Source organism: Pseudochaenichthys georgianus, chromosome 9 (assembly GCF_902827115.2).
Source record: "Pseudochaenichthys georgianus chromosome 9, fPseGeo1.2, whole genome shotgun sequence".
In the NCBI taxonomy this organism is placed as follows: domain Eukaryota; kingdom Metazoa; phylum Chordata; class Actinopteri; order Perciformes; family Channichthyidae; genus Pseudochaenichthys; species Pseudochaenichthys georgianus.
The window spans coordinates 4,827,303-4,839,114 of record NC_047511.1 but is presented as its reverse complement, the minus strand read 5'-3'; the positions used below and the strand labels follow the sequence as shown (position 1 = coordinate 4,839,114).

At 40.5% G+C, this 11,812-nt stretch overlaps 1 protein-coding gene across 2 annotated transcripts in view; it reads right to left on the bottom strand.

The window, feature by feature from the left end:
- Positions 1-7,584: 7,584 nt before the first annotated feature.
- fam189a2 (family with sequence similarity 189 member A2) overlaps positions 7,585-11,812 on the bottom strand; it is a 49,945-nt gene continuing 45,717 nt past the window's right edge. For both annotated transcript variants that reach the window (XM_071204317.1, XM_071204316.1), the window contains 2 exons: positions 9,525-9,865; positions 7,585-9,085 (listed from right to left, as the gene is read on the bottom strand). In XM_071204317.1, coding sequence (XP_071060418.1) covers positions 8,777-9,085; positions 9,525-9,865 — 650 coding nt within the window. In that variant the 3' untranslated portion in view covers positions 7,585-8,776. The remainder of the gene's footprint in view (positions 9,086-9,524; positions 9,866-11,812) is intronic.

Below are 11,812 nucleotides of genomic sequence, written 5' to 3'. Positions count from 1 at the left end.
GCCTGATTCACTTGAGGGAGAGAAAGGCCTCCAACAGAACAACAGAGAATGTACAATGACAAGCAAAATGCTGCCTTTATTCAATTGGAAATAAGAAACAGTGAATTGTTTTTGTTAATACGCTTTCCATTAATATAATTATGAATAATGTCAGGGAGACATTTATCAGCATCATATCAGCGAAGACATCCCACATACAGCTTTCTATATGTAGCACTGTTTGATTACCCAATTTGTGTTATTTCTATTATCAGGGATGCAAACTCATCAGGTATGGAAAAGGTGACAAGGACCCGAGCCCCCTGACCCCACGGAATATCGGCTTTAAAATGAACAACTAAAGCAGCAGTGTTAATAATAACAGAAACGCTAAAGAGTCACATCTAATAGAAATATATAAAAGCATTTATTTTAATTGTGTAGCAGTCAGTTTATAATTTTGGCAGCACTGTTGAGCATTTTGAAAATGTATTTTCATGCCTCTGCAAGGCTTAGTCTTTCTATCTTTATAGCCACTGGTGTTCAGTAACTAAGTTCATAAACTCAACAAGTACTATACTTGGACACAATTTTGAGATACTTGTACTTTATTTAAGTATTTAAATGTTTTGCTACTTTGTTCTTCTACTCCACTACAGTTCAGAGGTAAATGGTGTACTTCTACTCCACTACATGTATTTAATACCTTTTAGTTACTTTACAGATCTGGATGAATGATGTGAAATCTAATCAAGTCTTGAATCAGACTTTAGTTCCACCTGGAGTAAATCCACCAGCTACCCTGCAGTATACAAAGTACTTCAGACTAGCTGCACCTTCACCAGCTTTGAGAACACTTTCATGATCAATCATTATAAAACATATCATATATATTATTCTGAAATGGACCAATCTGCACAACGACTACTTTTACTGTCGCTATTTCCACCATATTTTGATGAGAATACTTTTATACTTTTAATTGAGTAACATTTTTAATGCAGTACTTTTACTGTAACATAGTATTCCTACACTCTGTTACTTCTACTTTTACTCAAGTACAAGATCTGAGTACTAAAGCTAACGTTAGCAGATACTATAGTGACAATGTATGCTAGTTAGCTAGCTCAACGATTCCTTAAATAATATTGCGACAGAAACATTTTTCAGTTCACATCACGCTCTGCCGCTCCTACAGGGAGCTCTGCTCTGAACACCTGAGCGGCCCGTTCTAACAGCTGCTCACCAGCGGTCCAGTCTGTGCCACAGTGACTCCGGACCGGACCACACAGTTAATATTAACGAACGCACCCGTAGGTAATGTAGCTGCTGAAGCTAGACCATTTTAGCGGAAAAGCAGAGCCTTATTATACATCAAAAAGCAGAGCCGACAAGCAGGAAGACTCGAGCATTCATTAGAATATATAAAAAAAGAACACCATGCGTGTCATGATGGCACATAACAGCTCGCGGCTGCAGATTACTCCGGTTCCCAGACCCCACCCCAATAATATTTTTATTGCAGATCTACATAAATCACACAAACGACCTATTTTGGATTCAAAACGGTGACAAGTTTGCATCCCTGTATTATGAGTTTAACTGTGTAACTGTCTATTTCCTTTAAATGTGACGAAGGACAAAAATGAAGACATGTTTAAGGGGAAGAAAGAGTAGGAAGGAGGGGGAGACATCAGAGTTATGAATACCTATAACCCAGCAGAGTACAGATCCCTGAAGTGTTAACGGCAATGAGATGCGTAGTATTATGGCATGCGGTAGTTTCTCTCACGGTCCTGAAGGAATACAGACTTTCTGTTCCTGCACTGCAGACAGGTCACGGCTTATCCAAAGTGCAATGCTTTATTTTGTTAACTTGAAATATGATTATTTTCATTACCTTTTTCTTATTTAAATGTTCTCTGATAATTTGATACTTTTATGTTGTATTAATAATACACAAAATGAGACTGTCCATTAGCATTTTTTTTCAAATGTAAGTGGTGCCTCTTAAATGACTCAACTGGTGTTTTATCCCATTCGATTTTAAATCACTGGAAATCAGTGTCCGCCTCCTAAAACTAGAATTTAAAAACAAAGGTTCAGCTGTGGAACGTGGCATATAGGTAACAGGTTAAGTGTAGACATACCAGCATGTTATCTTCAAAATGCTGTGGATGATCTTGACTATCTGCTTTTCAATTTGAAGTAATTTTTTGTAGTAAAGGTGCTGATATCACATGAGACAAGGTAAGGGACTAAAGTGAGGAGGTCTTTGCTGCCGGTCTTCTGGGTAAAATATTTTACTCTTCAGTGATTAGAAAGGTTTGATATAAGCGCCTTTAAAACGGCTTTACTGACAGAAGAGGGTTCTCCACATCATTTGTGTTATGTTCCAGGAGGTAATGAACCAACAGGATAATGAACCTGAAATATAAGTGACTCTCAGACTGCGACTCACATATACAGTAGCAGATTCAAAAAATGTTTCTTTTTTCACACTGTCTTCGATGCCATTTATTTAACACGATGATTGTCATTGGCTACGAATGTTCATGTGGCTCAGGTTCTGCACATGTATTATAATCACAACATATTTAGTGTCAAAAGACTAAGCTTTAAACATTATTTAAAAAGGGGAAATAAATGGTTCATGTTATTGCAGCCTCTTACAATGTTGCAGAGCCATTGTGCTCCATTTAAAACTAACTCAATTCAAAAAGGAAATAACGCGTAAGATGTCATTTTTATTTATTTATAAGATACAAATCAAATTTCTGAATTCATTTCAATTGAATTCTCTCTTTTTCAAGTGTTCCTTTAAACAGAACACATCCCCTTGACTGCAATAAGACTGTCCTTTAAAATGTAGCACACCAAGAAGGTCTTATTGTTGTCTCTCTCCGGTCCAAATTGAGGTTTTACGGGGGGGGGGGGGGGGTGGACTAATGATGGACTCTAAGGTTTACTAAGGATTGCGGGTTAGTCATTGAGGTTAAAACTAATGTTCCAAGTGATAAACAACTCGGAAACAAGAACCTTTTAAAGGCCAGTCAATTTGGACTTTCAATCTTTTCAATCTTATCAGTGTAGACTTTTTTCCTCCACATCCTAAAGCGCTATTAACTCAAAACCTACTCCTCTGCATCTCTGGGAATGTACCTGACTACACCAGCCCAACTGTCTTGCTTTGAGCAGCTTTATTTCCACTGTTGGACGACGATGTTTACATCCCTCTTGAGTTTAAGGCTCAACCACATGTACCCCACTGTATATTTGAACTTTAAAACCCACTGCTTATTCCATATGTATGACCTGATTGATGAAGCTCATCTTGGCCTTACTGCTTCTACTGGACTCTTTATGATGGTAAAACGGACCCTGAAGAGGAATAGGGGCAAGGGCAGCCATTTCTGGATTTACAGAGATTACGCTGTACTGTTCTTACTTCTAGTGTGTGTGTGTGTGTAGTGTGATTTAAACCAATGTACTCCATGTTCAAACAAAAACCAGCTGGATATATAAAATACACATATAAAGTAAATATATAGAAAACTATGTAAAGGTATATACTTCTAATGGTTTTGTTTGTTTGGCCTAAAGGCAAGCTTCATTAGAGAGCAATGTGAACGGAATGTACACAACTAATATGTTAAAAGACATAAAGCTAGAGCACGAGATAACGTAAGGTGTGAGTGATATTTTCCCTCCATGGACTGTCAGGCTAGCGTGACACGATGTAGCTAACAGGCAGTAGGGTTGGCTAACAAGTATTTTTAAGTGCACTCATTTTGAATGTAACTGAAACATTAACTCTCAATGTGTCGGAAGATTAAAAAAATATATACATATAAGGAAAATACAATTTCTGTAAAGCAGCAGCAATGTTTTATTTATTTGCTAGCTTTTTTCTGTGATGTTCTAGCTAATGGAGCTACATTCCTGTACCAGAGCCAGAATGTTTGTAACAGTATTTACAACAATAAATGACTTACAGAAGCACTTTGGCTTGGACTGGAATATCATTTAGCACTGCATGAACACCAGTGGCGGCGCCAGGGTATGGCTGGGGTAGGCTACAGCCATACCAAGAAATGGCTTAGCCCCACCATGAAAAATGATGTTAAAGTAAGCAAAATAAATTGAATAATAAGCAAAATGCTAAATGTTGAGAACACGGCTAACGAAAAAATACGGGTCGTATCCACAACACACAAACTGATCCTGCTGTAACAACAATGAAGTGCACGTTACTGATGCAATATGGTTGACACCATTCAGAGTTATGCTACTAGAGCGGTGCAAGGAATAGTCTAAGTCAGTGGTTCCCAAACTGTTTGTGCCCAAGGCACACCAAAGGACAAGTAAAAATCTCAAGGCACACCTATTGTGCAAAATAGCCCTTATAACACGTGTTATCACTCATATCATGTAAAGTATCTGTAAATGTGCATAATTATTTACTAATGCCAAATAAAATGTGACAAAGACAACTATATTACTCATGAAATACACTGAACAAAAATATAAATGCAACACTTTGTTTTTGCTCCCATTTTTCATGAGATGAACTCAAAGATCTAAAACATTTTCTATATACACAAAATAACCATTTCTCTCAAATATTGTTCACAAATCTGAACAAATCTGTGATAGTGAGCACTTCTCCTTTGCCGAGATAATCCATCCCACCTCACAGGTGTGGCATATCAAGATGCTGATTAGACAGCATGAGGCTGGCCACAATTAAAGGCCACTCTGAAACGTTCAGTTTTATCACACAGCACAATGCCACAGATGTCGCAAGTTTTGAGGGAGCGTGCAATTGGCATGCTGACAGCAGTCAATTTGAATAGGCCTACAGCCAATCAACGAAACATTGGGTATGCGTCATGCATTACTGAAGAGATCAATCGGAACCGCCATTCAGTATCCCCATTGGATCTTCAACGTGTACTATCATACATCACGTTCACAGTGATCCCTTTTTATTTACTTCAAGACAATGTACCGTTTTATTTCATACAGTTCCATTCTGATTGAGACAGGGAAATAATCTAAACCTCAAGTGTGGCGTTTCACTGTCAAGGGGGGCGATATAGCGTGTATGTAATTACATTGCAAATACTGACTTGAGCCCCACCACTGTATGGGTTAGCCCTACCATAGATTACCCAACAAAAATACTCTGGCACTGATGAACACATGTTGTTATTGTTTTATTTGATTCTGAGTTGTAAAAAGTGTAATTCTTACTTGAGCATTTTGGTGTGATGCTTCCCTCAACAGGTCTTGAATATAGTCTGATGGGAACCTATACAGTGGCGGTTCTAGACCAATTTCACTGGGGGGGGGCCACTGGGGGGCCAGTTATTTTCTGAGGGGGGCACAATAAATGCAGGACGAAAAAGAGAACTAGACATTATGAAGTAATTGCGCATAAGAAAACAATGCAATACAGTTATTGGTATTTGTTTCAGTACACTTATTTATTTCAGATATATCTTATAGTTATTACTGTTAGCTTCAGCTTAAGTTATAGTACAATATTTGCACTAACACCATATCATATTTATATAAAAATAAAGGCAATGAACAGTTACATCTCTACTTTACATCTACAATTACACGGATACAATAGTTTAACTCACCTTCAATTATCGTGGTAGTCTCTCGAAACGTAGGTTTCAATCAGTCTTTCTTGGATGCAACAGCCTCTGATGATCCGAGATGAAAAGTGTTGAGTGCACCGCTCTAATGGGTCCGACTAGAATGACGAATAACGTTAGTTCCGCCGATTCCGTCATTCAATAAATCAATACATTTGAAATTATTAAATCATACATTTTTTTCACTTTTCATTTTTAGGGGGGCCAGAGGTCAGTGTTAGGGGGGCACTGCCCCCCCTAGAACCGCCCCTGATCCTATAGCTGTACATTGATGGAAACAAATCTATTGCTTCAAAGTCACAAAATAGTTCTTTAGAAATGAATATCTGTTTAAGCTTTAGGAAACTTTTCGATAATGCTGGTTATTTACCAAAGTGCATCCAAAACTGACCTCCAACCCCTCAACAAAGCTTACAATAATCTCTGTAAGTTTGCTCAGGTCAGTCAATCGACTGCTTTGGTTAAGGCTGAAATGCAATAAAACTGTAGCTGTATATGAGTCCTCAAGCACCATTATCAGATCAAAATGTGTATCAATACTTTTGTTTATGACCATAACTTGAGAAGCAAGCAAGAAAGATGAAGAGAAGCAACTGCAAAAGAGAAGTATTCACATGAACTGTTTCACCATTGTTTGTGCATGTAAGTTGAAAGAGAAAAGTGGCACAATGTCTGCGGATGTGTAATCATTTGTTGATTATTGTAATAATTATCTCTCAGAGCGTTCTAAATTGACAGAGGAATCCGAGTTATACTTCCAGCATCCAGCACCATCATCTCCCATGACTCATGAGGAAGAACTCCAGGCTGATGAGGAAGAACTCCAGGCTGTTTTAAAAATGACATCTGAGAAATATGGGTGCAGAGATGTAATGTACAAGAAGACTTTTCAGTGGGGAAGAAATGAGCAGCAGCATCGGAGATAGGCCGGGCACAATGTATGAAGAACTTCCTCCTCACTCGTACAAAGCTGTGCTCGAGGCCTTCTTCAGAAATGTTCCATGATTCAGGCTCCTTCTGTTTCTGTGGTCGTGGCTTCAACCATAGTCCCTGCAATAGCCGGAGACATAGCTAGAAGCAGCAGGGTCCTCCTCTGCAGAGTCATGTAGCTCCTGTTGTAGTACCCTGCTGAAACATAAAAAAGGGGCGGTGGTGGCGAAGTCGATAGGGACTTGGCTTGTCAAATGGAAGGTCACCAGTTCAAGTCCCGGCAAGACCAAGTGCTACCGAGGTGTCCCTGAGCAAGGCACCGCTCCCCGGGCGCCGTTCAAAATGGCAGCACACTGCTCCTAACACTAGGATGGGTCAAATGCAGAGAAACAATTTCCCCACGAGGGATTACTTTTTTATTTATCCAGGAATGTCCCATTGAGATACAAGATCTCTTCTTCCAGGGAGTCCTGACCAACACGGCACACAACAAGTTTCAACATAAAACAAGGGCATTAAACAAAAAAAACATACAATTCAAATATAAATACAGAAGGCCATTTGTGCAGTGGCAAGAAGCATAATCACATCAGCAATAGCATCAGGTCAAACAGTTACATGTTTCATGAAGGGCTAATCGTAGCATACCTTTAAAAGCGTTTACAGTAGGAAGTGCCTCGAGACAAAGTTTTACTTGCAGCGTATTCCATAAAAAGGGAGCATAGTGGGAGAATGCAGCTTTACCAAGCTCTGACTGCATCAAAGGAACATTTAAAAGCATCCCATTTGCTGCTCGTCTGGTATTAAAAAAGCAAGTATAAAAGGACAGAAGTCTGGAGATATATAAGGGCAGCTTACCTAGCAATGACTTAAGGATAAAAATCAACATGTGTGATTGTGAATAAAAGTCCATCTTATCTTATCTTAAACAGAGGGATTGTGTTGCACGATTAACTGAATACGAGGCAACACAAAGTGATTCAGAAAGAAAAACAATTGCAACATGATCTCTTAGGGACTTTATAGAATCAGGACAGTGTTAATAACATTTAATATACAATGATCTCTATGTGCACATGTTCACAAAATGCATGACAACAGCTGAAATGTCCAGTCAGTAAAAGGCACATACAGGAATAACACAACACTCTGTATACTTATAGAAGGTGTACTGTACTGAGGGTACTGACAAAGCCGGTTTCATTTATTGGCTGAAGTGCCGTTCCTCAGTCAGCTCACACTGAAGGAGCATACTGAACGTGGCCTGACCTCCATCATAATCCCGCTGTGCACTGAGAACCTAGCTTGACAGCTTGCCCTTGTGGTGTTCCAGAAACTTCACATTTACCATTCAGAAAAGGTGGGCAATATCCTCAGAACTCCTCTCCCCAGTTTGAACCACGGGTGAAGATGGGAAACCTCTCCCACTCAAGAATCTGCTTCAAAGATGAACACAGCAGTGCACTCCAGTGACATGGAGAATGTGAGAAATAGTATGAGCGCTAAATTAATCAACCAACATTTGTATTTCCAATCTGCAATGTTCTAACTTTGCTTGCCAATAAATAACAGGCACAGAAACAGTCATTGTAAACACGCTTATCTTTGTCATCGTGAGCTTCACATGCGTTCCCACACTTCAACGTTTTTAACGTTTTGGAACGTAGTCAATGAATTGCACTGGAACTGCCAGTTAGGTTAACTGGGACAGAGGGTCCGTGGTCTATAGCCAGAGGGTCCCTGGTCTATAGCCTTTTATAATTACAGTACTGTATATAATTATTATTACAAAACGTACATGTTTGTTTAAATTCTGAAATATTAGTAAATATCAGTAGAATATCTGAAATATTTAGCCCATTGCATCTGACCAATAGAAAACAACATAATATACTGTATGGTGAACAACTTAGCTGTATGAGTTGAGAGGAACAAATGCTAAATTATAACAATCTTAAAACCGTAAAGCATACACAACTTTGAATGCTAAAGTACAGTAGAGCAAAGCAATTTAAAAAAAGATTAAAATGCTCACACACACACACACACACACACACACACACACACACACACACACACACACACACACACATCCTCCTCAGTGGTTATACTACAACAGTTTTCTCTCAAAGTTTAGCAACAGATTAAGCAGCATCTAGCTGTGTTGCCACATATTTGAATACATTTGGTTTTCCCCTTTAGAGAACCGTCTCTCTGCAGACTCCGATCAGACTGTGGGGGCGCTCAGGGTGCTCCAGTCGGGACCCTGCCCTGGACCCTGCCCTGGACCCTGCCCTGGACCCTGCCCTGGACCCCACTCTTCTGCTTCCTCGATGTTGTGCAGACTCGATCGCCTCACAGGTGAAGGAGCTGAGGTCGCCGCAGCTCTGCAGGTGCAGCAGACCGGCCCTTCTCCTGGGGGGGCGAGGGAACGTCTGGGAGTGGCTGCCTGCTGCCTGCTGGGAAGGTTTGGGCTGCCCGGGACCCATCTCTGAGTCTGTGAACACCTGAAGGCAAACAGAGAATACAGAGATCTACAACAGCACAAACTACATCCTCCTAAAGCATCCAACATTTAAATCAAGTCCTTTTTAAAATTGTTTGAACACACAGTGAACATCCAGGTTATAGTCAGGACCAGGGTTTCTGTTATCTGGTAATAACTGTCTATTTCTGGTAAAAAGGGAATGTCGCTAATACAATTGTAAAATAAAAATACTAGTAAAAACCTATAAAATCTATAAAAATAAATAAAGCAATATACAAATAAATAAATAATGAAGATTCAAAGACCAATAAAGTGGGGTGTCGCTAATAAAAAGCAAATCTAAAAAGATGTCTCTTGAGCTGTCGTTTAAACATGTCCACTGAGTTGGCCTCTCTGATTTCCAGGTAGGGTGTTCCACAGTTTGGGAGCGTGGTGGATAAAGCGGCTTCCCCTCCTACCTGTTCTATGTAGCTGGCGCAGCGTACCGCCTCCTCCATGTGCTCCTGGTCGGACTGCAGGACCGTCCGGATGCTGTCCACCAGCTCCTGCACCTCGGGGGTCAGGCCCTGGGTGGCCGGCTGCTCCAGGATCCTCCTGACCAGCTGCTGTGTGTGTCGGTAGCTCTGGTAGTCCACCATGGAGGAGGGCCGTGGTCTCCGGGGCGCCCTGCTGTCGGTGTGGCCCCGCCGCAATGTGACCTGGCCCTGGGTGCTGACAGCCAGCGTGGGCTGGGTGGTCTGTGTGGAGGAGTCTGTGGTGTTAGGAAACGCAGCGGGGGGGGCGTCGCTGCTGCTCAGCACTGCAGACATAAGGGGGGGAGAGGTCAGCTTCTCCAAGTATACATGTACCGGTACCCAGCAAATTATGGGATATAATAAGGGAATTCCTGGACTCAAATCAACAAGACTGCCACTCTTGTGATAACAGACATTATTGGACCCATAAGGTTCACTCTGGATATTTGACACCCAGTGAATTTTCTGGTGAACAATATGTAGGCACTTGCAATTCAATATTTGGCCATTTCAGTTTGACCAAATACAGTAACCAGTGTTGGGAAGTGGGAGTAACACGGAGTAATTAGTCTGGAACGCAGTAATATAATGCGTTACTGTTGGTTCAGCAGTAATTATGTAATGGCTGAGAAAACGGAGCAGATATGTAAGGCTCAGCAAACATCGTGGAGGACATGTTGCCAGTTTCATTATTCATCCATGTGGAATCGCCATCTTTCAGAAACATATTGATAGCAGGGCCGTATCCAGGATTACCTACATACCGAGGTCCACACATGCTAGGGGGGCGGGTTCGGTGGTGTACCCCCCCGAGATTTTGGGGATTTTCATGATCTAGTTAGGTGCTTTTTAAGTCCTGTGGGGGGTCACACATTAGACAATATATTGATTTCAAACCATGTCAGCATAAATTATTTTTGAAAGTGTAATGCATAAGAATCAGTTGATTGTTACTATTAATGATCTGGACATGCAGAAGAGGCTAAAAGGATCAAAAAACATTGTCAACATTCATTTTCCATGTCTCTCTCCTTTCCATAACCTGCAGCCTCTCTTCCACCGTCTTTAGTCTCTCTGTCCTCTTCCTGTTCATTACTCTCTCTCTCCTCTACTCTTTCTCTTTGTTCTATCTCTCCCTCGTTGTTCACTTTTTGCTCCTCCTCACTTGTCGCTCCTGCCAGTGAATTAAAAGCAATTCAGCAATTTAGTTCATTTCACTTGTTTGTTTACATTATTTAGTTTATTTAAATCTCTTTTGTTTGATTTGCAAAAGAGAACAAAGATGTAAGCAAATTGTGTTTTATATTATGACATCATACCTGCAATAGATGTATGTTGTTTAAAAAGTACTGTATGCCTATTGTCTATATTGTAAATGAAGACTAAGTTATAGATAGATAGATAGATAGATAGATAGATAGATAGATAGATAGATGGATAGATAGATAGATAGATGGATAGATAGATGGATAGATAGATAGATGGATAGATAATAGATAGATAGATAGATAGATAGATAGATGGATAGATAGATGGATAGATGGATAGATGGATAGATAGATGGATAGATAGATAGATGGATAGATGGATAGATAGATAGATAGATAGATAGATAGATAGATAGATGGATGGATAGATAGACAGATGGATAGATGAATAGATAGACAGATGGATAGATGGATAGATGGATAGATAGATAGATGGATAGATAGATAGATGGATATATAGATAGACAGATGGACAGATGGATAGATAGATAGATAGATAGATAGATAGATAGATAGAAAGATGGATAGGTGGATAGATAGATGGATAGATGGATAGATAGATAGATAGATGGATAGATAGATATGAAGCTGAGCGCAAGTTCAGACAGGAAGACCTAACACTCCGTATTGCTCGTCATGGCAATACTCGCTCCCTCCACTGGATGACAGGGAGCGCCACTCCTTAGCCAACATATCACTTCCCTCCATTCACAAGCCTAATTATCGCACCTGTTAAACCCTCTATATATGCTCTCCCCTTTGCTATCAGCTGTCTTTCAGGCGTCAACGCGCAACCCTCCTCCACCCCTTCGCCTCCTGCTTCCAACTCAGGGCCAAGCTCAACCTTCTCCCTTCCAACCGGACCTAACCACTTATCACCACCACCAGGTCTAGACCCAGGGGGGTTCATCGGAAACGGTTCTTTCCCTTCCCGAATGATGTCCTACAAAACCTGGGCCTAAT